Genomic DNA, 27356 nt, shown 5'->3' on the forward strand with positions numbered 1-27356 from the left:
TGAAAATCAGATCGGGTCAGAGACAGCTTTTGATAAAATTAAAGAGAAAATTAGTAAACTGGAATGTAGATCTCATGAAACTTTTCAGAAGACATGGAGAAAGGATAAAGTGAGCGATTATATAAAAGGTAGGTTAAAACACAGACTTCCCAGATGAAAAGAATTCAGCTGCCAATGCAGGAGACACAAGAGCCTTAGGTTCAGTCACTGGGTCAGGAAGATACCCTGGAGGAGGAAATGGCAACCCACACCAGTACTCTTGCCTGGAAAAACCCATGGACAGAGGAGCCTGTTCATAGGATTGCAAAGAGTCAGATACAACTAGGCACATATGTGTGTACACATTCACACACACACACACCTTAAAACACATGGAATATAGAATGAGAAAGTCCCACAGTTATTACTCAAAGTCATCCAAACATAGTAGTTGATACTGAAGTATAACATATGAAAGAAAGTGAAAGTCTCTCAGTCGTGTCCTGCTCTTTGCAATCCCATAGACTTTACAGTGCATGGAATTCTCCAGGCGAGAATACTGGAGTCACTAGCCTCTCCCTTCTCCAGGGGATCTTCCCAACCCAGGAATCAAACCCAGGACTCCCACATTGCAGGCAGATTCTTTACCAGCTGAGCCAAGTATGTATTATACATGAGGTATGTCCTCATTAGGGCTTCCCAAGTGGCACTAACGATAAAGAACCTCCCACCAAAGAGACAAAGTTTCCGTCCCTGGGTCGGGGAGATCCCCTGGATGAGGGCATGGCAACCCGTTCCAGTTTTCTTGCCTGGAGAATCCCATGGACAGAGGAGCCTGGTGGGCTACAGTTCAATAGGTTTGCAAAGAGTTAGACACGTCTGATGCAACTTAGCGCACACACACATATCCTCATTGGTCTGAAAAAAGTAGTTCTTACACTGGAGACAATACTTGCAAATTAAGAACTTATAGGAACTGGTGTTATTTTACTAGAACATTATTATGTTGTAATTCAAAATCATCAGAGTCACTTATCCCAGAAAGAAGCTTGGCATTATTGATTTATAAGCACATTGTTAATTAGAAAACAAATATTGGAGTTCTTAGGTATGTTAAAAAGTATAGATTGCATTGAGTAAGAAAAGATGGATGACTTGGAGAAATTTTACTATAGAAAATAACACATGCCTGAACTCTTTGATATAGAAACTTAACATTAATAACAGATTAGACCATTTTTGCTTCATAAAACGACAGAATGCTATATCTTATCCAGAAGGTAATCAAAGTTCTGTTGTGCTGTATGTCTGTGTGTGTTTGCTCAGTCGCTCTGTTGTGTCTGACTCTCTGATGCTTAGGACTGTGAAAAAGCCTGTCAGGCTCCATTGTCCATGGAATTTTTCAGGAAAGAATACTGAAGAGAGTTGCCATTTCCTCTTCCAGGAGGTCTTCCCAACCCAGTAGTTGAACTCACATCTCCTGCATTGCAATGGATTGTTCAAAAATTTGGCATTGGAGAACAGAATGAAGCAGGGCAAAAGCTAATAGAGTTCTGCCAAGAGAATGTGCTGGTCGTGCATTCTCTTCCAACAACACAAGAGAAGACTCTACACATGGACATCAACAGATGGTCAGCACCAAAATCAGATTGATTATACTCTTTGCAGCCAAAGATGGAGAGGCTCTATACAGTCAGCAAAAACAAGACCAGGAGCTGACTGTGGCTCAGATCATGAACTCCTTATTGCCAAATTCAGACTTAAATCCAAGAAAGTGGAAAAAAACACTAGACCACTCAGGTATGACCTAAATCAAATCCCTTATGACTATACAGTGGAAGTGAGAAATAGATTTAAGGGCCTAGATCTGATAGACAGAGTGCCTGATGAACTATGGACGGAGGTTCATGACATTGTACAAGAGACAGGGATCAAGAACATCTCCAAGAAAAAGAAATGCAAGAAAGCAAAATGGCTGTCTGAGGAGGCCTTAAAAATAGCTGTGAAAAAAAGAGAAGCAAAAAGCAAAGGAGAAAGGAAAGATATACCCATTTGAATGCAGAGTTCCAAAGAATAGCAAGGAGAGATAAGAAAGGCTTCCTCAGTGATCAATGCAAAGAAATAGAGGAAAACAATAGAATGGGAAAGACTAGAGATCTCTTCAAGAAGATTAGAGATACCAAGGGAACATTTCATGCAAAGATGGGCTCAATAAAGGACAGAAATGGCATGGAACTAACAGAAGCAGAAGATATTAAGAAGCAGTGGCAAGAATACACAGAAGAACTGTACAAAAAAGATTTTCATGACCAAGTTAATCACGATGGTGTGATCACTCAACTAGAGCCAGACATCCTGGAATGTGAAATCAAGTGGGCCTTAGGAAGCATCACTATGAACAAAGCTAGTGGAGGTGATGGAATTCCAGGTGAGGTATTTCAAATCCTGAAAGATGATGCTGTGAAAGTGCTGCACTCAATATGCCAGCAAATTTGGAAAAGTCAGCAGTGGCCGCAGGACTGGAAAAGGTCAGTTTTCATTCCAATCCCAAAGAAAGGCAATGCCAAAGAATGCTCAAAGTACCGCACAATTGCACTCATCTCACATGCTAGTAAAGTAATGCTCAAAATTCTCCAAGCCAGGCTTCAGCGGTATGTGAACTGCGAACTTCCAGATGTTCAAGCTGGTTTTAGAAAAGGCAGAGGAACCAGAGATCAAATTGCCAACATTCGCTGGATCATGGAAAAAGCAAGAGACTTCCAGAAAAACATCTATTTCTGCTTTATTGACTATGCCAAAGCCTTTGACTGTGTGAATCACAATAAATTGTGGAAAATTCTGAAAGAGATGGGAATCCCAGACCACCTGACCTGCCTCTTGAGAAACCTGTATGCAGATCAGGAAGCAACAGTTAGAACTGGACATGGAACAACAGACAGGTTCCAAATAGGAAAAGGAGTACATCAAGGCTGTATATTGTCACCCTAGTTATTTAACTTATGTCAGGAAATTGCCAGGAGAAATATCAATAACTTCAGATATGCAGATGACACCATCCTTATGGCAGAAAGTGAAGAGGAACTAAAGAGCCTCTTGATGAAATTGAAAGAGGAGAGCGAAAAAGTTGGCTTAAAGCTCAACATTCAGAAAACTGAGATCATGGCATCTGGTCCCATCACTTCATGGCAAATAGATGGGAAAACAGTGGAAACAGTGTCAGACTATTTTTTGGGCTCCAAAATCACTGCAGATGGTGACTGCAGCCATGAGATTAAAAGACACCTACTCCTTGGAAAGAAAGTTATGACCAACCTAGATAGCATATTAAAAAGCAGAGACATTATTTTGTCAATAAAAGCCCATCTAGTCAAAGCTATGGTTTTTCCAGTAGTCATGTGTGGATGTGAGAGTTGGACTGTAAAGAAAGCTGAGCACCAAAGAAATGATGCTTTTGAACTGTGTTGTTGGAGAAGACTCTTGAGAGTTCCTTGGACTGCATGGAGATCCAACCAGTCCATCCTAAAGGAGATCAGTCCTGGGTGTTCATTGGAAGGACTGATGTTGAAGCTGAAACGTTAATACTTTGGCCACCTGATGCGAAGAGCCGACTCATTTGAAAAGACCCTGATGCTGGGAAAGATTGAGGGCAGAAGGAGAAGGGGTCAACAGAGGATGAGTCGGTTAGATGGCATCACCGACTCAATGCACGTAGGTTTAGGTAGATTCCGGGAGTTGGTAATGGACAGGGAGGACTGGCGTGCTGTAGTTCATGGGGTTGCAAAGAGTCGGACTCGACTGAGCGACTGAACTGAACTGAAGTGAACTCTTTATCTACTGAGCCATCAGGGAAGCCCTTAGTTGTCTTTCTGTTATCTCTAATACTGTATGAAGGGCTTCCCTCGTAGCTCAGTTGGTAAAGAATCCACCTGCAATGCAGGAAACCCCAGTTTGATTCCTGGGTCGGGAAGATCTGCTGGAGAAGGGATAGGCTACCCACTCCATTATTCTTGGGCTTCCCTTTTGACTCAGCTGGTAAAGAGTCCACCTGCAATTAGAGAGACCTGGGTTTGATCCCTGGGTTGGGAAGATCCCCTGGAGAAGGGAACAGCTCCCCACTCCAGTGTTCTGGCCTGGAGAATGCCATGGAGTCTATAGTCCATCGGGTCACAAAGAGTCAGACACGAATGAGCAACTTTCACTAAGACTATATGAAAGTAGCTTCTGGTTTTGCCACATAGTTTTGAGACAGAATTTATATAAAATGGTTCTGGAGAGAGAGAACACTATAGACCCAGAAGGAAAGAGGTACAAAAGAAAAAAGAAGGCACTTAAGACAGTCTCCAAAAATGTTGAGCCAATAAGCATATTTACCATTTATATTGAAATACACTTGTATCCTGGAGAAGGAAATGTCTACCCACTTCAATATTCTTGCCTAGAGAATTCCATGGACAGAGGCGCCTGGAAGACTACAGTCCATGGGGTCGCAAAGAGTCAGACACAATTGAGCAACTAACACTATACACAGTTGTATAACCTAGACCTGATAACTTAACTTTTATAACCTTTATAATGATTTGTAGTAAGACCTACTTTGTCAACTTGGCATAAAATGGTTTAATCCATGCTTACCTTTTCCTTTTGAAAATAGCAGTCAAGGGAATATATATGTGACTTGATACAGAAATGGTGCTTTATATATATTTATGAATACACTCAATTAGATTATTACATTGCTGCACCTATTCCTATAGATGTTGGGTTTCAATCCTATTTGAAGATAGAGTCCCACAATGGGACGTGAGAGTTCACATCTGAATTTAGAATTACTCCTTCTTGCTGCAGAAGGTTTATGCCACAGCAGATAAATTAGAAATTGCAATTTACAAACAAGAACTGCCTGGAATTGTGTCTGCATCAGTGAACTTCCTGACTTTGGAAAATTAAAGTGTTATGCAGTCTGCAAATTTAGCACTTTCTACTCATTAAAAAATTTACATGTCACCCTGCTCTTCCATTAATTCTCGCATACAGAGGAAGTGGCAGAACTCTATGTGTAAACTGTAGTGTGGACCCACTGCATACCAGGGCCCCCAGAATCCCAGGGGGATTTAATGTATTTAATGTGAGGAAATCATTTACTTTGCAAATAGTCTGTTCTTGACTTTAGCACGATATGTTTATAACCACCATGGTAGGCATTTGAGAAGGTGCAAGTCAGTATCCAGTGAAATTCTTGTCAGCACAGCAGTTTGATAGGGAAGTATAATTGTGTCAGACAGTGAGTGCTCTATCTGTAGTTTGGAAGATGTTGATGTCATAGCTGTATTTGTATAGTCTTTGATATGCATAGTGTCCCAGCTGGCAAATAAATATTCTGCCCATGGACTGGCTGCCAAACACACTGCTCTGCTTTCGCTGGTATAATGAATGTGGTTTGCTTTTGCTTTTTTCCTTTCTGGTAAAACATTTTCCTGCTTCTGAAAGTAGGGATGTGGTTAGGAACTTTAGCCCACAGAAACCTGATGGAAACCTTTGGCGGCCTGAGCAGGTTGGTGTGAGAGGGCAAGTGCAAGGTCTTCAGCTTCAAGGATGCGAGGGAAACTCCAAGGGGATGGAGAAAGTTACCACCTTTCACAACGGCAGCAAAGCACGGACTTCTGCAGGTCTACAGAGGGGCAGGGCCTATGCTTTTGAGTGTTTCTTTTTGCCTAAAAATCCAGCAGGTAGGGTGATGAACGCTAGAAATTGGCCTCTTCACTTCAGGACTTTTCATTACTTTTTCTATCAGATGTCTTTAACTACTATGGATTGCATTATCACTGCATTTGGATTTAATAACATCCTTTTTCTGAGGGTGCGTATCGGATAGAAAATACCAATTGACAACTCGGGCCGCTGATTTAGGAGTCTGATTTTGCTCAACTGTTTAGTTGAATTTCGGATATTTATTCATCACCTTCTGTGGGTCATGAGATAAGGCTTCTATATCTGAGATTTTCATTCCCTGCTATTCATTTCAGAGGGGCGTGGTTGTCAGCTTTAGGAGCAGGCTGTGGATCAGTTAGTGAAGCGTGGCAGACGGTCCTGGGAAGACTGGAGCACAAATTACCGTGGCAATTTAGATAACTGACATCAGCGATAAGCAAATGTTCTTTTCAATTTTTGTTGTCATGTCCTAGGATTTATATATTCATTTATTTGGAGTTCCTTAAGCTCCTGTCAATAAATAAACCCTCAGAAGAGTGGTAAATTATAATAAATGACCATGAGTGTCTTTGACAGACCTGACCTTTGACATCATTAGTGCAGTCTTGATGGGGTGGCTAGATAAGAGCCAACCTAAAAGGGAAAAAAAAAAAATCTGGACATGTTTATTTAGAATGGTCCTTGAGGTTTTTAATAAGAATATTTGCATCAGAAGAAATGAAATTGGAATGAGAGAAATCAGATGTGTTGGCTTAGTGTAAGGTCACTGGCAGAAAGACCCAGGCAACCAGATTGAGAAGAGCATAAAATGACAGAGATTCTTCTAATGCTTGGATTGTAAAAATGAGGACAAATCTTCTGAAGTGATCTGTTGTACTTCAGATAGATAAATTTGCTAAAACTGATCAAAAGCTTAATGATTTAAAAAACTTGGACTTTTACACAACACAATGCTTTTATAAACTAGAATTGCTATGTCATATTCATAACTTATATACTATTCCCCATGTGAGCTGTGAACTATATCTCAATAATTATTTAATCCTAACCATATCATAAAATCTGTTTATTAAGGTTGTAAGTGCAGGTCCATACTGAAATGAAATATTTATTAAGGTCCATACTGAAATATAATGAGTAACCTTGAAGGCAAGCAGGAACGCCTTTAAAGGTGTTCCTTTAAAACTCCACCTGTCTCCCTTTGGCAACAAACTTGATAACTAAAGAAACAGTTAATTCCAAGACATCTATTGATATATACTTTCCTTTTATGCCTTCCTTAAATCTGGCTCAATGGTTCACAAACTTTGGAGAATGTAAAAATTATTGTATCATATATGTGTATATTTCTATATGTTTAGTTTAAAGGAGTTACAGATATAATTTTATTCACTTTCTACCTAAGGCCCTGACATTAGTTGCTTCTAAATCCAATCTACTATGTTAGATGTGGTGAAACTGAAGCAAAATTGACCTGTGTTCAATTTAATAAAACTCAAAAAGTACAGAAAATAATCTTACAAACAGAAATTCTGATATTCCCCTAATAATAGCTCTAACTGGGAAAGGAAGAAACTGAGGCATAAAATTGAAACAGCCCACCCAGTGCCCACAGGTTAGTGTGAGAGACAATATATAAACCCACATCTGTCTAATTTTGAAATAAACCTTTTTCCATATGGTCTCTTGGAGACAGAAAGCAAGAAGTTGTCAGCTTTTGTTGTTTTAAAATGTGATTTTCTTCTTATGTGAAGTGTTCCTCAAGTTTTTTATGTTTATTCCTTTTTTTCTGTTATCAAAAATGTTGGCATCATTTTTTGAGAGAAACAATGTTGTTTCTCTTTTAAATATTTACATTTATGGTAGGTTCTATGCCAAATACAATGTGATTATCATACATTAACACCTGCATTATGCTAGCATAGCTCTCCAGTTACCTTAGAGTAGAGATGTCCAAATTTGGAGAATGTCTTTGCTTATCCTACACTTTAAACAAAAGACACTATTTGGATGTTGTTTTCTCTAAGGGTGAAAATCTCTGTTGTTTTAACTTTCTCATGACTGTCAGTGATAACATTTCAAATGGAGAAGTATTTTCTAGCCTAAATAATTAGCATTACTTCATTGAATAACTGAACTGCAAATTAAGCCATGAATATATCAAGCCCTTTTCTATGATTTCCTTGTCTATCCTCATTTAAATCTTTTCATCAGACAGTACATATAAAAATGACAGGTATGTAGCCTAAGATTTGGAATCTGCCTCTGGCTTTAATGTTTCACCAACTTTGTGATGTTAGACAAGTCCCTTCATCAGTCTATGCTCTGACTCCTGGGTCTGTGAGTACAAAGGGGTTAGAAGAAGAAATTCAAATCAATGATCTATTTTCACTCTAACATCCTGGGGGTTTGCAAGTTAGTAAGGGCATAGACTTGGTTCTCAGCAATATATACCTGGCTATTGATGCTCAGAACTTTTAACATTTCTCACAGCAGCTTATTTGCTTGATAACTTTTCTATTAGAATACTTTTTGCTTTAAAGTTTGTATTATCTTTTAAAAATTTAATCATAAAATCATGATCATTTTGACTGTTGTCTGTTATTCATATCTCTTGAAAATTTAAAAAGACTAGAAATATCAGTGCAGTTAGTGTTGATTGGGGAAATGAAGATTTATGTATTATAGTTCCTGGTGTTGTTCCCAGAAGATTTCCTAACTATAAACCCACTAAATAGGCTATGTTCGGGCTTCTTATTGCACAGTTACGAGCCATGTACTTAAGGATAACTGGATATTACTCACTGCTGTATAAAACTGAGGAAAGTTCATTTGCCTTTTTAGGACATTTGTGCATGGGCTCTCATTATATAACAGTTGGACATCAGCTGAAAAATATGGGTAAATCCCATCTGTAGTCTGAAGGATGACTTAGTGAAAATTAGAAAAAGTCATTCCTTCCTCAAGTCATTTAGCCACCATCCACCAGAACATTGTTATATGAGCAATCCAGATCCTCAGTTGACAGGACTGTGAACGGGGCCTCCCAAAACTGAACAGTGCAAAACTTGCACGCTGTCAGCTTTTCTCACAGAAGGACAGAAACCCAATTTGCCTGTCAGAAACTTTCCTTCACTTTGAAATACCATTTCCCATGTTGGGAACTGATTTTCCTCCTCTGAAAAAAAAGGTGAGCTAGATATTCTCTTACATGAATGTTGTGAGTAGTTACGACCTAGCTTCCTAGCGTAAGAAGCGTTTCACTAGCCTTTTAGGAGCAGCCCACTGCTGCTCTGTATTCCTTCCATCGGTCCGTGGGAGGTGGTTTTGAAAGGCGTTGTCAGGGAGGTTCATTTTGGTCCAGTTAGTTCTTCTATGACTTGACTGCTTCTCCCATTGCAGGACATTCAGTGCCCTTGGCCCTCGCCCACTAAATGCCAACAAACAACCGCCTAATCACTAGGACAAGCAAAAAACACCTCCTCAACCCTGCTTCCAGTAGAAAATCATTGTAGCATCAAGTTGCTCTCTGGTCTTGGGAATTTGTTTCTGAAACTTGCTACTAAAGCCTGGATTGGAAAGATCCCCTGGAGAAGGGCATGGCAACTCATTCCAGTATTCATGTCTGGAGACGCCCATGGATAGAGGAGCCTGGCAGGCTACAGTCCATAGGGTCGCAAAGAGTCAGACATGACTGAAGCAACTTCATGCACTTGCACAACACATGAACACTTTATAAATCTCATTTACCCTTTCCACAACTACACGGAAATGCATATTCATAGTCCCTTTCACAGATTGAGAAGCTGATGCTTAGAGGAATGAGGGAGTTTGACCAAGCTCTCATAGTTAAGAAATTGACAGGGCCAGGATTCCAGCTGAAGTACATGAGACTATAAAACTCAGTTTCACTGCTTTGGCCAACAGCCGAGGTGATTTTTCAACTGACTTGCCTTTCAAGTAGTAAGAAAGTGAACTGAAATCCCTACCTTATAAACCAGGCTGTTGATAGTGACACTGAAAACAATTATTCTGTGCTGTGTTCTGCCGGAGATGCGATTTTTCATTATTGCTAGGACTGCTCTCAGCAGGATCACCTCATTAGCTGAAGAAAATGTTCCCTGTTGTTCCATGAGAGACGGATCAGATGGAGAAGTATAAAAACAAACTCTAGAAAGTGACTCGGTGTTCCTTTCGTTTAGGGGATAAAACAGTAATCCCCTTCTTTTCTGATACCCAGCTTCCTAAGTGATGTTTTAGTTGTGTAGATGCTGAAGTGTTTTGAAAAGGATGGAAAAAGTTTTGCAGAGTTGCCTTTCAAAGTTCTTTATCAGTGTTTCCATAACAGTAAGTTAGGGTGTTGAACCATTAATGAGTACACTTACTACTTGGCTGTTTTAAAATTTCCCATGTAGGAAAAGAGCAGTTTGGCTAGATTGGTCTCTATGGACTATGAGGAAGAGCTAATAGTGAGACTTTAACATTTTTTATCTTAGAACAACCTCAAGTGCAAGTACATCATTAAATATATCAATATACCTATGGATAGACATCTTCCAGGCCATATTTTATAGCAACCATCCATAAAGTCCTGTCACTTCTCTTCCTTTGCTCTCCGCAATCTATAGAGAAACCAAAGTGATCTTTTCAGGATTAGGTTTGATGACAGGATTTGCATTTCATTTTGAATAAAATCAAAGCACCTCTTCGTGGACCATCAGGCCTACAAGACCTGGCTGCTGCTCTTCCCTCTGAGGCTCCCTCCTCCCTTTCTCCACTCACTGACATCTGACCACTTCCTTTTTATGTCAGGATTTTTGCATGTGCTGTCCTCCTTCATGGACCATGTTCTCCACAGATCTTTACCTGGCCAATTCTTTCTCGTTGTTCAAGCTTCAGTGTACATTTTATTACAGCAGAAAATTTTTCCCTAATTCCCTCAATTAGCCTTTCTTTTATCTCCAGTCACATTGCATTTTACTTTATTTTCCAAGAGGACTTTTCAGCATTTGAAATGATCTTGATTATTTTGTTTACTTGTTTATTTTCTGTTAAACAAGAATGAGAGCAGTGACTTTTCTCATCTTGTTTGTCACTGTACCTCAATGCCTAGAATAGAACCCAGCATATACCGGGGTCAAGAGTATTTGTTAGGTGACTGAATGAATTAATGGGATTCCGGTTCTGTGCCTGGAAATGTAAGTCTGAGGTAAATTGTCATAAGGCACAAAAGTATATATTGAGTGGCACAGATCTAATTAAACATGGGAAAGTAGAAACTAAAATGAAATTATCAATTTTCTTTTTATTATTCCTTGATCTACCTGTCAACAACAGGGATTCTGTTGGGAAATAGGTAAAAGCCGAGGAAAACCTAGGGCTGCTTCACAGGGTGAACTTTCAGACCACGTTATAGCTCACAAAGAGATAGGCTTTTTATAAGATACAGCTCTTCTGCTTATTCCAGTAGGCTCACACTGTTCTTATCAAAAATTACAGGGTAAACATCAAACTATCCCCAAATATCCTATTTTATACTTCTTTCCTGGCCCTCACATCTGCCAAAAAAAGAAAAATCTTTTGACATCACCCAGCTTAAAATCATCTCCTACAACAGTGACATCACTTATCTGGTCTCCTGTACTAGCTGTGAAATTATATTGTCTTAAATCTTTGGGTTTCAAAAATAACCTTTTTTCCTGTGCTCATATATGTCCCAGATGTCCTTTTATTGAGTTCACGGAATACAAATGGAAAAAGGTTATTACCAGACAGAGTGTTTAAAGATGAAAATCAAACCTAATACATGGACTCCAACAACTGGAATAAGGAATATAATATTTATAAAACTGAGTAGGAGGTTGCAATCATTGCTCTAAAATAAAGCATTAAAAATTAATTCAGAGCAAATCTGTCTGTGCTACAGCAAAGCTCTCTTTCATTAAGGTAGCACTGCATGTTTCTCCTGAATTACTTACCCAAATAAGTAAATAGGTTATAAGAACTGTGTGTTCTGCAAACTACAGAAGGTCTGCATGAGGCACAATTTAGAGTTACCTTCAGTGTTAAAGCATTACAGACAGACCTTTAATTTTGAACCAATTAATTGTGATTCTTGCAGTTTCTCTACATTTTTTTGCCCTTGAGTATTACTAGGAACGTTTAATTCACATGGTTCTTATTCATCCTCATTTGATTAATTTAAATGATGCTGTATTATTTGATTAATTCATGTTGCAGAATATTAAATATTAGGAATCTGTGGGTGTTAGTTATGTGACACTTTAAACTTTTCCATAGATTTTCATTTCAAAAAGTTTCATGTTCCCCATTTAAGAAATATTTTCCCACAATCTTCTACTTCACATTATTGCTATTGTTTATCATCATCAATATTATCATTATCATCAGTTTCCTGCCTTGGATTACACTAAAAAGAAAAAAAAGGAAAACTGCTATTGTTTATCTCTGCATTCACTATTGGGATGAGGTTTTTATTTTGCCCAATTTATACTATTCCTCTGAAGCCCTAAAATAAACAACCGTATAATCTCTAGGCTCTATTGATTTTTTAATGATTTCAAATAAAAAGCATCCAGTTTCCATTGCATTGACAAACTGCTCAGCCCCTGGGCAAAACCTACTGGATTCCTGTTAGATGGAGGCCCAACAACTGGAAGTCCAAAAAGTACACTTGAGATGGAAGGAAGAGAGTTGGTCTGCTCCTCTCAGTGAATGGGTATTTAACCTTTGACCAGTGCCGACAGGCCTTCTCTAGTGCTATTAGACTGAGAGCAAGCTGTTATGATTAAATAAAAGAGAAAAAAAACTGTTTAGAGCCTTACTGAATATGTCCTGGGAATTAAGGCATATGGCAGGGATAAGGAAAAAAGATTTTCCTTATGCTAATGACCCTTGATGTCTGAAATAAATTAGATCCATTAGAGTTTATGCTCAATAAAAGAAAGACTTTAAGCACTCCAAAGTTAGTGACTCGAGACCAGTTTTTGCTCTGAAATTCAATCTGCCTCCTTATTAATTCTTAGTGAGGCTCCAGAGCAGACAGGAGATGCAAAATCATAGTTCTGTACTGAACCAGAATTTTAAAGGACCCAGGTTTCTTCTCCTTTTATTTTAATTAAACCATTTTTCATGCTTCTCATTTTGTTTCCCTCATTAATTTGATTTTGTTCCCATTTTTGTTTCATTTTTTTGTTTCTTTTTCAAGGTTTCATTTATCCTATTTCAACTGAGCAGAGAACCCAGAATGAATATGGATTTTCTTGTAAGTTTGATGTTTGGTTTTTATGTTGCTGAATAATCATTTAATGTTATTGCCCCCAGTTCAAGTTTACCTTTCCTTGGATCACAGATGTGCACACAGGAAATCGGCGCCTAATATATTCCAACATGAAAAACAAATTAGATTTTCACTGCTGAAAAGAAGAAAGGGTCATTTCAAGTCTCTGCCAGCTTTAAAATCTATCAGTCTAACATTCAAAGCTTAAGTCCCAGTAGCTGACAAAACATATCATGAAATATGTGGATCTAAATAAAGGGCAAGTTTCGAATGCTAAAAAGGAAAGAGTTGAGAAAATGCAGATCCATTGAGTTAGAGATCATGAATGTTGAATAAGTCATTACAGCCTGGTAAAGCAAAACGTTAAGGTTTTAGATACAGAATTCTGACCAGAATTCAGACCACTGCTGTAGGGCCTCACATGGAACCCAACAGCAAATGAAATCAGCACTCCGAAAGCACTGCTCACAGTGCCATGAGGGTTTGGTACATCACTCGTTTCCTGAAAATATATCGGCCAGTATCAACTTGATTGATGCTGAGCAGAGAGTCTAGAAACTTTGATAAAGAAAATTATTTAAAAAGAATACAAGTTCTTTCACATATAGTACATTTAAACAAAATCCTGAAAGCAATGGACCGATTTCCCATAGGAAATGCTATTTTACTATCAGTGTGTTACAGATACATGGCGTGAGACAAGTCATTTCTCCATATAATAAACCATGTGACTGTGAGTCTTAGGAAAGAGGAGTAGTTCCTTGACTTTAGGAGGCCAGGAGACCTGCAAACCTTAAAATTCTCTTCCTGCAAAATAAAAATGCCCTTGTATAAAGTTGAACATAAAAACATTTTTCTTGACCATCTGAAGCACCAGTTTAATCACCTTTCACAGTGAGCAGACAGTTTTGGTTAATCTTGCTGGTCATTTTTGTGAGTCACAGAAAACTAAAAATAATTGGGACTTAAAGATGTCTGAAGGATTCAGGAAAGCTTTACTTTTTGTTGGTTGAATTATCAACTTTTATCACCATTTGCCATTGGATCAGAGCATGTTCTATGCCACTAAGGCAACATACAACATTTATAGGAATTTTCTTCTTGCTCTACCCAGAGACAGACCTCCCAGCTGACCTCACACCATGTTAATCGAATGCCTAATTGCCTTTTGGGCGTAGTCTGACCTTTCTGATCACTGAACCAGGCCTTTATCTTACTCAGTACAGCATAGAGCTATATTTTATTCCAGTAATGAGTGGCTCACATGTAAATCTCTGAGAAGAGCCCATGAGAAGCTCAGTGTGCTCAGAGGTAATACTGAATCTGTAGCAAAAGCCTGGAGTTATCAGTATTAACCTCTGCTCCCCAGACCTGGGTCTTCTGAAAGTATACCTTTCAAACCCAGCATGTTTGCTCCCAATGTTTGCCTTGCCTTGCCTTCCATCGTTCCCACCCACCCCTTCAGTGATTTAGGGCAAAGTGAGAAGAGTGCTGTGGTAAGTAATTTTGTGACTGGGAATGATACTTCGAAAACTATTCTGGTGCAATAAATATACAGATTCAGTAAATGCCAGATGTTTCTAACAGTGTTTATGTTTGTTTTTAAAGAACTATCAGTGAATTTAAAGCTGCCTTCCAAACTTCTCCACCTGAAATTAGTAATAAAGTTTTGGGTTTTTTTCTTTTTCCTATGGGTTGGGATGGTTTTAGCTCCAGTTTCCTTTTATGCCTTATAGTAAATGGTCTGTTATGTTGCCCAATTTAAGATAGATTAGTGAGTGAATAGATGCAGAGTGAGAAAGGAAAAAAAATGCAAGATAATTTTCCATTGAAAGGCCACAGTTGTTTTAAATAGCTTTTGAAATAGATTTGAAATTAACCTATAAAAAAGGCAATAACTGTCTGAAAAAAATTATAGCAATACGTATATGTACTGTGAGAATTTTCTCTAACCACCAAATTCCATGTCTCCTTTTCCCCTTTAGCTGCTCCTGATTCAGATGATGTTGCTCTGTATGTCGGCATTGTGATAGCTGTGATAGTTTGCCTGGCCATTTCTGTAGTCGTGGCCCTCTTTGTGTATAGGAAGAATCATCGTGACTTTGAGTCTGATATTATTGACTCTTCTGCACTCAATGGAGGCTTTCAGCCTGTGAACATCAAGGCAGCAAGACAAGGTCAGTTGACATTGCATTTCATATGTGGACTTAAGCATGCCTGCAGCCTCCCTATATGTCTTCAAAATCAATGAAACTACGTTAGCTGAAATATAAGCTCCATGGAGACGAAGATTTTCATCTATTTTGTTGATTACTATGTTAATTTCCTTCATATAACTCATTAGAGTTGACAAGGTGCACAGATCTCTTTTTTTCCCTTTTGTAACAGGTTTCTCTGTCATACTTTTAAAGTTTCATTTGAGAAGAGTACAAAGATTGGTTGATAGATTTCTTATGTTCCCTTTTTTCTCCTGTTCACAAGTTATCTTGTACTGCTCTGAATACAGTGGTCTACAGGGGAACCCAAATCCCGTATAGATGACTACTACCTAGTCACCTAGTGAGGATCACAAGTGTCTGCAGATTCAGTCTGTTGAGTTAGCTAAGTACCATAGAAACAATGAGTAATCTTCAAGGCAAAATATAGAATGAACTTGTCTATTTATTTATAGCCAAAAATTAAACAGATTCCAGCTATCTAATTGCCATTTTCAGTAGAACCCTAGTGTCTGTCCATCTCTAATATTTGTTGAATTGCTTTGCTATTGGCTCAGAAAGTGTCAGGGAGAGTCTGACTAATAGAAGTTGTCTGAATGAAGAATGCAAATGGGCGTCCTTTCTCTTTCTGACTCAGATCTCCTGGCAGTACCCCCAGATCTCACATCAGCCGCGGCCATGTACAGGGGACCTGTTTATGCCTTGCATGATGTCTCAGACAAAATCCCAATGACCAACTCTCCAATTCTGGATCCACTGCCTAACCTGAAGATCAAAGTGTACAATACCTCAGGTGCTGTCACGCCCCAAGATGACCTCTCTGAGTTTGCATCAAAACTGTCCCCTCAGATGACCCAATCCTTGTTGGAGAATGAGGCCCTCAACCTGAAGAATCAGAGTCTAGCACGGCAGACGGACCCCTCCTGCACTGCGTTTGGCACCTTCAACTCCCTTGGGGGTCACCTTGTTATCCCCAACGCAGGTAATTCCTCAAGGGGTTTATGTTGCAGAGGTGGATCTGGGAAACCTACTCTTGTCCCAAGATCTTTATTATTTGTTTTCATTAGGCCTGAAAAGTTAAATGCATCCTATCTCATCCAAATCTATTGTTACTTTCAATGTAAAGCAAACATTACTTCAGTCAAGATCAGCGAAACTGTTTATCTTCCTCTAGCCAACTCTGAAAACACTTCCTCTAGAAATATTGCACTCACAACTTTCTGCCGAGGCATAACTTACGACTGCCATTGCCCTTCTTTTTAATAGCCCTTCAGAGGCAGCATTAAGCCAAAAGCCTTCACTGTTGTCATCACACTTTAAAAGGACAAATTAATTAGGAAACATATCAGTTGGTTCAGTTCCAATTTCCTACAGGAAGCAGTACTTCAGAATACAAAGTTAGATGATCAGAGGACACGATATTAGACATCAAACCTTCAATTTTTAATTCTTTTTTACACAGTCTTCAGGGTCAAGGTGTCTATAAGGTGTTCACTCCACATAGCTTCATCATGTGTCTTTTTAAGGTAGGATTAAAGTAGTGCCTTTTAGTAGTATTCAGTTTTTGGTTCATTTAGTTATCTGCTTGTAGAGAATAAGCTCCATAAAGCTCTTAAATAGGGAACTAAAGTTAGTGGCTCATAATGTTTGCTTAAAGTTTGGTATTTGTTAATCAATATGGAACCATCAGTTATGAGAGGGTTAATGGACTCCCCTGTGCATGTCCAGGCACTCTTTTGGACCAGATAGAGTAGTCTATTAATACAGAAAAAAAACAGTTTGATTAAACTAAGATCTATACATACATAAGAAGAGAATGTAATGTGTAAACAGCCATAGAGCCAAGTAATATAGAGAACCAGTTGAACTTGTCTTTGATTCTTCCTCTCATTCAGTCCCCCATTTCAACACCTTAGCAATTTTTCACCCCATGCCTTTTAAAAATGTATTTTAATAAATTGAAATATTTAATGGAATATCATTTTTACTTTTCTAAAATACATTTTACAGAGCTGAGATCACACATTACATAAAGTGCTTTGATTCCAGTCTTTCTCATTCTCATGCAATTGCATGCTTTTTAAAATCATGATTTTAAATATATTTTAATAGTCTATAAATGAATAGATCAGAATATACTCTACTGTTCTTTCCTTGTTTAAACATTGTATTATTTCCAAGACAGTTTTTTTTTTCACGACAGCCAGTGGATTATACCTCTCCTTTCCATTTCTACACTTGTCACTTTTTCCACATATGAATTATTTTAAAGGCTTCTTAAGTAGAAAGGAGAGAGCCAGCATGTTTAAATATGTACTGGGCAATGGTGATCTACATGCATTATTTTATTGAACAGTAATCTAATATGTCTCAGGCCTTATTCTTGTTACACTGCATCCATAATTCTGTCTTATCCCCTTAACAAAATAAAGGTACATTTGATTGTTCCCATTGGAAAAAATAAAAACACCGAGGCTTGAGTGCCTCATGTGTGGTCTTCCTCCTTTCATTGTGTGGCTCGCCAAACCATCCTGACACCTGACGTGAGCCTCACATTCTACTTCTGCAGCACTACAAGGCGCACATCACTTCTCCAGAAGGTCATGCCTCAGCAGTTGCAACCAGCTATACAAAGGGCTTTGAATAACTATTCCTCTTTAACTCTGTCCTTTACTCTTGAGACTTGCCAATACGTTCAAGCAATTTCCTTATGGTCCTGTATTCATATGGCATATTCCATTTCCTTGCTAATTAAATAAGCTACTCAAAGACAAGAACACTGTCTTTTACTTCTTGGCGTTCACAACCCATCAAGAACTCTACTCACAGTCAGGTTCCATAAAAATTTTTATAGAGTTGAAATTAATTGCATTTATTAGAATAGAACTGTGGAACCAAGTATCTTCAAGTTGCTGCCCACTTTGAACTACTGTCTGTGATAATGCTGCAGCGGTGCAAGCCCGTGGCTCCCACAGTGTGGTCCACTGACCACCAGCTTTGGCATCACCTTGAGACTTGTTGGAACTACAGTTTCCGCAGACCTTCTGAATCAGAAACTCTGAGGGCAGGATCCCATAATGTGCTTTAGCAAAACCTCCAGGTAATTTTGCTGCAAACAAAAGTTACAAACCATTACTGTCAGCACAATTGACTTAGAACAGAGCTCAACCCACCAGTCCGACAAAATGCACCAATTAACAACTAAGTAAAAACCTCCTTGACCTGCTGTGACTAAAGCTAGCAATTGTTCAGTTGCTGTTCACTTTCTAGAGTTACCTATGATGAAAGAAGTTCTTCACCAATTATTTGTTGCAGAAAAACAGTGATGCTAACCAGATACTTCAGAAATAAATGTTTTTTGATATTGTTGAGGTTAGCATTTCCCTGACTTTGAGTCTTGTGGGGACTTTTTTTTTTTTAATTAGAAATGATGCATCATTACAGCTGTTTGAAATTTTAAGAGCAGTTGTTGGTTTTCCCCTCATTTTACAAGGAAAACACCAGTGGAACCATCTGTCTATTCCTTAAATAAAGCAAGAGTTTTTTTTAAAAAATGACATCATTCCTTTAAGTGATTCCATAACAGTTCAGAGGGAGCTGTGGTAACAAATAAGGCCAATAAGGGAGGAAAGCCGGGTGGCTATGAATATTTACATGTCTGTAGAGAAAAAGCAGCAGGCTTATGGCGATGTGGCCACAAAATCTCCTCTTTCCTTTCCACTTCCTTCAAAGGCATTCTGTGACGTTTCCTTTTGATTCATAGGTCTTATGTGACTGCTTTTTCTTTTGCTATTCAGGAGTAAGTTTGCTGATTCCTGCTGGGGCCATTCCCCAAGGGAGAGTCTACGAAATGTATGTGACTGTACACAGGAAAGAAAATATGAGGTAAATATGCTTTTTCTGGTGCACTTGACTTTATCAATGTCTGACTTGGAGGAGAACTGTATATTAGACAGAGTAAACCCAACATACATTTGTCTTGATTGCCCTGCTTCTGGCATTTCCTTTTCAACTAGACCCATAAAAGGTCAGTTTTTACTTCTCTTTCTCTTTGGAGCTCCAGACACTTTCGCACATCTTGAATATGGGCAGAAGGCCATAGATCTTTCCCCCAAGTGGACAAGTGGCCATGTTAGCTGAAAAGATGGCTGAAAGTGTGATCTGTAAATTGTGCAAGAGATACAAAGAGAAATTAGCTTCATGTGGCCTGGCTCAGGAATATAGTCTGTAGCCATTTTAGGTTTAAAGGTCACTTAGAATTGGACAACCCCTTAATCCTTGACCTGCCATCCCAACTTCAGCCTAGCATTTTCTTCTTCTTTGGGGGACTCTTGTAGTGTTTAAGTGTTATTGACGTGCTTCTTATATTTAGCACCTATAAAATCTATGCTTGGGCTTTGCTAAATGGATCTAGGGTTGATTAAAACTAGGTTGAATCTTAGAGTGTTTTGAATATGTCATCATTGTAAAGATGAAGTTATTTTGAGTAAAAATAAGGAGTTTCAAAGCCCTAAATTCAATTTTCAGTTTGGCCTCTCACAAATTGTATCTGGTCATTCTTGATTCGTTCTCACATAAAATGCATGTGTTAAATAGCACTCTAGAGGCCTGACTGATGAATGCTTCTGAAGTGCACCGAGATCTTAAAATAAGAGATGTTGTTGAAATGACAATCCTTACATGTAATTATCACTGTTTTTCCAAGGGGGAAAGGTATTGGCTCAACTGCCCTGAGCTCTAGATGCAAAGTGCGAATGCCAAATGTAGAGCTAGCTTGTCATTCATTGTTGTTCAGTCGCTAAGTCATGTCATCATAAGATATCTGTCTTTTCTCTTCCCCTCTGTCATCCTCAGAAAAGCCTCTCTCTCTAGTCGTTGTCTTCAGTAGCCAAAAAGCTCTGTTATTATGCTCTTGGGTAAAGATTTGGTATTTATAACCTGTAGGGCCCAGAACAGTGTTTTCCTCAGGTGATATAATTCCACCTACACAAACATGAGCCTGTCCAAGAAAATAATAAAAATCCATGGTCATTATTCATGTGCCTTCAATTTGAGCAACAGAAAATCACTAAAAGCCTTGTATTTGTGCACATCAAATATTCATTTTTCCATTCCCAATGTAAAGTAATATTCGCAGTCCCTCAGAGTGCCCTGCTTTCGCAGCAGGAGAAATGAAGATTAGCAAACTGAGATCCCTTTATATTTTAGTTTTTTTCTTTCTTTTGTCCAGAATCAAGGTTAACACTAAGTATACCCATCCCTGAAGGCCTTTCACCAACATGGATGTTTGGTTTAAACAGAGATGAGTATTGGCTTGTGCTTTATTCTGAGAAAGTGTTTGTGGTCTTTTATTTTCCATGTGATCACCATAATCTATGGCTGAAGATCAAACCTTAAGAGGCTGCCGCAGGGTGTGCTGAAGCTGAAAGACATGGGCACTCAGGTGCCTTGTATGATTTTTCTTCCTGCAATTTAGTTAGCACCCTGACCAGGATAATTGTACACTCTGGATGAAGGAGGAAGAAAGCAGGAAATTGACAAAGCTAGACAATTCTGCTTTAGGTTCTTCTGCCTTTGACTTTAAAGAAAAGGAAACTATAAATCACCTCTTACTATGCCTACCACTTGAAGTTGGGTGCGGAGGGAATTGCTCTATTAAATTTGGTGTGCCTCAATGAAGTTCTGTTTATAAAAGTGAAGCTAGAGGATCCTCAGGATCTCAAATGAAAATGTACACCAGAGATCATGCAGCAGGGAACAAACACAAGAAGACAGCTCTCTCAAATAAAGGAGATAGTCTCCTCCACTCATTTTTGTTGTGAACTAGATGTGATTTTCTTGTGAAGTCACAATGACCAGAATGTTGTTTTAGTGTATAGTAATAATATAAAATATAGCTACCATAGAGGCAGCATACTTTTAATTTCATGTATTCCTCACTTCATTTATTCCTCACTATTTGTCTGTGAGTTATGATGAGCTCCATATTTTCAGATAAAACTAGGGTTCATAGCCAGGGTTTCACAGTTAACAACTGAGGGACAGCAGAATTCATACCCAGGTTATCTCCTCATGAGGCTCTTCTGCTGACATGCCATCCCCACTCCTTAGCATCCAGTGCACAAACAGAGCCTCTGCTCTCTTGCTACAGTGACTTTTGGGACACAGTGTCTGTTTATTGCTCACATGATCTTAGAACTTCTTTCAGAGGAAATGCTGTGAGACAAGAGAAGACATGAATGTGACTTCAAGGCATGTGTAGGAAATTTCTGATTACTTTGCTCCATCTTTCCTCTCTTTCATTGCCTTTATTGAATCCAAAACTGGGTGTTTTTCCAGCTGGATACCTTCCAGTGGGTCATCTGGTGATGTGAACTGTGTACAGGGAGGTGTGAATTTAATTGCATGTGGCAAGTGAATGTGACAAGAGAGGGCCTTATCATTACGGAATATGCACTAAGAAAAAGCAGGGGATGGCAGATGAGCAGGCTAAATGAGCTGCAGACACAGGACAGGCTCTCTGCAACCAAAAGGGATCTGAGCTGCAAGGCTGTGCTCATGATTTCTCTTCTCCTATGGGACACACCCCTGCAGAGATTGCAAAGCCTCTTCCTGCCCTGCCCCATGGATATACTCCCCACAATTAACGGCATCAACATGGACCTTTTTACTTTACTTCCAGTAGCAGTTTAAAAAATGAGTCTGACTCAGACTGAAATTTTGCCTTTTGTCATTTCTTATTGAAACACAATCTGAAGATATGAACATTAATTTTTGCTTTCTTCATATTGTGTACTTGCCTAGGAGTTTTCTCAAAAGGCCAAAAAAAAATCAATTTAGCCATTCCAAGAATAAAGGTAAATAGAAATTTTTTTTTGGTAAATGGTGGGGAACCATGGAAGATCTTTAAGCAGCCAAGTGCTACATGAATATCAGTGTTTTTAAAGATTGACAGTGACCGTGTGCAGGATGAACTAGCAGGGGGAACAGAAAGACTACTCCAAAGGCTGGGGCCCTGGTTGACCCATGGCAGTGATCAAAGTATGTGGGAGAGGGGGCTAGAGAAGCAGTCAGGCCTGAGTCTGGAGAATGGAAAGAAAAGTGTATTTCAGGACAAGTTTCACAGCTGGTTAAAAAGTGTGGCAAAAGTTGCAGAACACAAAGAATATATTTAGGGTTCAGGCCCTGGGCACTGAGAAAATTGTGAGAGCAACAAGAGGTGGTCGAAAGCAGCAACTGGTTCAAGGAGAGAAAAGACGAATTCTGATTTCTCTGCATGTGGTTTGTGTAAGAGGGGACTTGCAGCTCTTGCTGGAGATGCACGTGGGCAGTCGCCAGAATGGATTCTTCAGGGGAAAAGTGCAGAGGCAGAAAAAAGAGGACTGCGGAAAGAACTTTGGGAAGTATTCATTTTAATATTTATTTATTTGGCTATGTCAGGTCTTCGTTGGTGGCATGCAGGATCTTTCACTGTGGTCTACAGACAGACTCTTGGTTGTGGTGCAGGCTTCAGAGTGCTAGGGCTCAGTAGTTGTGGCTCCAAGGCATGTGGGATCTTAGTTCCCCAACCAGAGTCCCTTTCATTGCAATGTGCATTCTTAACCCTGGACTACCAGTGAAATCCTGGAAATATTCTTATTTAAGGTTTGGGTGGAAGGAGCAAAACTAAACGGATAAGGCAGGATAAGGATAAGGCACGTAAGCAAGAGTTGGCATCTAGCAAGAAGCTTACTATATAGTTGTTCATCAATGAATATTTTTAATGAAAGAATGAATGATTGTAATTATAACAGGAAAAAATCAAAGGTAAAAAGAGTTTCAAAAGGAGGTATTACTAAATTGTCAGTGGTATTACTGTCAATTTAGTAATTGTGATTGACAGAGGTATTACTAAAATGGAAGTGTAAAGAGAGAGAATGACAATTCAAGAAGGTATTGGATTTGTCAGATCTGCCCACTGTAGGACATTGTGGCGTTTAGGATTTTTTTTTTTTTTTTTTAAGGACGAAATCCCAGTCAGAAGTTTAGCATGTTAGTGATGGGGCACTTAAAACTATCCTTATATTTACTGAATATAAATAATAAAGTAATACATTAGGATAGTGGGCCAAAATGTATTATGTTTGTAATCCTATTGCAGACCGTTTTCATTTATTTTAATGTGGTGTTTGGAACTTTGTAAAATAGTACTTGACATTATTATTTCTCAGTGAAACTCAGTGATACTCTCTTTTAGGTAGTCCTAAATTTCTTGTTTGAAGGAACAGCTCTAAAGAGACTGAAGGTAGAGTGGGCAGGGGGTAGAATCCAGGTATATTTAAATCTTATTCACTGACTGTTCTTCACAGTGTTTATTTATTGAAGTCCTACTTCTAAAGAAATGATTCAAGGTGATTTATGCAAACAATCTTTCAATGGAAGGAAAAATTTTTTTTAATAAGTGGATAAAAAAACAAAAAAGGAAAAAATAAAAATAGAAAAGATTAAAGTCAGATGGGCAGTTAGAATATAAAATATTTGATGTAATTCCCAGCATATTTCTTGTTAATAGGTCATGAACTTATTGTTTCAAAGCTTTCAAGAGGGAAACATGGTAAGTTATAAGATCCATGTGTCCAGAAGGAAAAAAGATGCCTGGAAGAAGCTCAGTTACTTCTCCTTTGGGTCCTCATAAAGAAAACATTTTTTTTTTCATACAGCAAGCAACATTTTTAAAATATAACAATAGCGATAAGCTTCACAGGGCTACTTCTGTTGGTATCCCTCAATGCGAGTAGATAGTATAAAACCCAGTTATAAATTCAATAAAATAATTCCTCAAGGATTCAGCAGTTCAATCTAGGGCACAATACTTAGCTGTTCAGGCTTAATCCAGGGACAGATTTTGGCCTATCTAGGGAAATGGGGGCACGCCCTTCAGAGTGGCTTCCATAAATATTTTCTTTTGCTCAATTGATCTTTTGATAGCAAGTGAGTTAGATATTCCTTGTCAGATACCTAAAGTGCAAATATTTCAAGTTGTTAGCTATACATGAAACCGTGTGCTTTAAAAGGCAGCTGAGCCTAAGGTGGAACTGTCATCCAGAGGGACCTGACAAAAGATGTGTGTTCATAGAAGGCGTCTCGTCTCCACACAGAGGTAGGTGGGAGGAAGTTTGTTTTTTTTTTTTTTTAAGAAGCAATTTTCAGCTTGCTCTAGCAAACAGTTCATAGAAATTTCTCAAGGTCCTAAATCTGGATAAGCAACTCAGAACACACCACTGATGGGAAAGAAAACCAATGATTTGTGTTCAGATCCCAGTTTTACCTATGACTAGCTTTGTGGCTTTAGGCAAATGTGTTAATTTCTTTAGATTTCAGTTTCCTCTTTGGGTGAAAGAAAAAGTACTATGAATACTTATCCTGCCTACCTTACAGGTGTGCCTTGGGCAGCCAATGCAATAGCTTTTATAAGAGTTTTGTAAATTGTGCTCTTCTGTGTAGAAATAAGTTCTCCTCACTGATAATAGCAAGCAAAGGATAAGAAAACCTGACAGGAAACTAAAATTCCCATCTGAGGGCTTTGTCCTAGGGTGCTCAGAACCCATCCAACATTTATCTTGGACTCTGAAAAGTTTTTAAAATTTAATCATTGTTAATAACTGGATTTCTACTTAATTACTATTTCTGTAGCTAATTTTTGCTTTACGTTCATTTCCATATCATCTGCAATTAATATTTATAGAAAGTGTGCTTAAACAGCTTAGATAACACATGAGACATAGTAAAGCCCTTCTCTGCAAAAACATAAAGCAGATTTTTAAAAATTTATTTTCTACTATTTTATGTATTTTAATATCCTCCCTTTATGTAAATAAAGGGAATGTGGATTTAAATGCTGTGACCTTTGGTTTCACACAGTTAAATCTTAACCTTTCCTAAGTGGCTTCCTCCATGTATGCTTGGAAGTGTTTCCAATTTCAGTGCTATTTCTTTCATCTTGAAAACCCCCAAAGATTCTTATCATTATTTCTTCTTTGTTTTTCATTCCTGGTTATGAATTCCACATCACCACTTCCCTATTCATTACATTCTTGCATCTCACTGGGTTAATAAATTCTTTTGACACCTACTGCCCCTTCCTTCCCTTGCTATCCCTCCTCCAAGAATGGTGCCCATCAATATTGCATGCCAGGGGACTGCAGGTCTGACAGCGTCCCAGCCCAGCAGGCAGTGGTCTCCCTTCTGTTCCAACTCAGCGATGAGAAGAACCCCTCCTCCTCCTCCGCCTCCACCTCCTCCTCAAGCACCGGCTGCTAACAGCAGACTGAGAGACAGCTGTTTCCAATCCCCAACTCTACTGCAGGGACCATTTGAAATGGATTTCACTTTAGTCTCCTTCCTTAAAAGTTTAATGTGCATTCTCAAGGTATACTTGTAACTAAAGGTAAGCATAGTGCTCAGGAAAATGCAGCCATGACTCCCCTCCCCCCGCCCCCCCCAGTAAGAAAAGTAGAATTAAATAACAATGTGATTACTGCTTAGGGAAGATAAGTGTAATAGCAACTATGGCACAGTGAAAGCAAGACGTCACTCACATCCTAAGAGAATGAATTTGAGACTGGAACAAAGGAGGACAGAGTGGGTTCAGAGGAAATGAAAACTAAAGGGGACAGTAATGAGTTCTCAAGCTGCCACCTATCTTGTAATTCCAAATATATTTCCAGGTACTCTGATAACTTTAGATTTAATCAAACTTTTTTGTTATTCAGTGAGAATGGAGATGATATTAAAAGGCTAAAAAGAGATAACTTTTAACTATTTTTTTTTTCTAAATAGGAGGAAAGGAAAGCCATAGGTTGAGAGATTTTAGTAAAATTTTAAAATCGGAAGCACAAATAGCCAAGTTTTGTTAAGGGGAAATATGTTAAGTTTTAACTGAGTTCTTAGACCTGATGATAATAATCACTAAGAACTTAGGAATGTCTAAAATTTGACCTTACTTGTGACCCATCAAGGTGGCTGCCACAGTTTTGTAGATGCTGATAAATGAGACAAGACTCCTGAGTCAGACAAAGTGCTCACAGCAATAGCACTATCCAGTGTTACCATTTTTGCGCCAGTTTCCCAAGCCTCAGTTCTGAAAGGGTGATGTAAAGACAGACGACATCTATACATTCAGTGGCTCCATTCCAGGAATAAACCATTGTGTTTAGGGAGCCTGAGTGTTTTATAATGGGAAGTGGACATGTCTACCGTTTGCTTCAAAGGTAAGCACTGTATCGTCAAAGGTGATTGCTACACAGTTGTCTTGAAAAGACAACTGGGACCATGCAGAAAATGAGAGACTCAGGGAGAGTAGTCTTCCAACAGCATTAAAAAGAAATAATAGTGGCTACTATCATTCACTGAGTGTTAAGTGAGGGTAGGCCACAGATAAAAGCTAACTTCTAGGTTACATAGTATTGAATATATTAACCATAGATGAAGACGAGAGGAAATTCCAGTTCAAGTGGCTGATGCGATTTGTAAAGAAATTTGATATGACCCTGGTAATATCCATGTGAATGAAATAGATATGAACTGGACAGTGTACATTTTTAATGGGTTTATATTTGACTGAACTAAGTAACTCAAAGTATTGATGTCAGACTAGAGAGAGGTTTCAAGTAGTGTCCTTGAAAAGGTCTCTGTCTTTGCCCTGTTTTTATATTACAATGTTATCAATGACTGGAATGAGAACATAAATGGCAGTTATATCAAATTTATGGAAGATAAAAGACGAGAAGAGGTAGCCAATATATGGAGGAAAAACATAGCATTAAGAAATAGATGACCTGAAAAATTTCCTAAAACAATTAAAGTAAAATTAGATGGCTAAATATAAATTTCTCTGTATAGGTTCAGAAGCCATTGCTATAACCACAGACAGCCTAAGAGCCTTTCATGTTAAGAGTACACAGAGTGGTCAGCTTTAACAAATTACTTAACCTTCTTAGGGTGTCATTGCCTCCTTTTATAAAGGACATGCTTAACCATATTATCTCTCTCTTCCCATCTAACTCAAGTCTGCTAAATAATATTTATAAATAATTGATTGAGAATAATCTAAAGCAACAATTTTGTGAGGCATTAATATAGCTACATGGTGATGGTAGTTTGTCTCCAAGTCA

At 38.5% G+C, this 27356-nt stretch overlaps 1 protein-coding gene across 3 annotated transcripts in view; it reads left to right on the plus strand.

Annotated features, from left to right (window-relative positions):
* Positions 1 to 27356, plus strand: part of UNC5C (unc-5 netrin receptor C) — a 419967-nt gene that overhangs the window by 356780 nt on the left and 35831 nt on the right. The window contains exons 8-11 of one of the 3 annotated variants that reach the window (XM_005681406.3): positions 12917 to 12973; positions 14974 to 15165; positions 15842 to 16186; positions 19002 to 19089. In XM_005681406.3, the coding sequence (XP_005681463.1) occupies positions 12917 to 12973; positions 14974 to 15165; positions 15842 to 16186; positions 19002 to 19089 (682 nt within the window). The remainder of the gene's footprint in view (positions 1 to 12916; positions 12974 to 14973; positions 15166 to 15841; positions 16187 to 19001; positions 19090 to 27356) is intronic. The other 2 variants (XM_018049297.1, XM_005681407.3) reach the window with 2 other exon arrangements.

The sequence above is a fragment of the Capra hircus genome, chromosome 6, assembly GCF_001704415.2.
Source record: "Capra hircus breed San Clemente chromosome 6, ASM170441v1, whole genome shotgun sequence".
NCBI lineage: Eukaryota > Metazoa > Chordata > Mammalia > Artiodactyla > Bovidae > Capra > Capra hircus.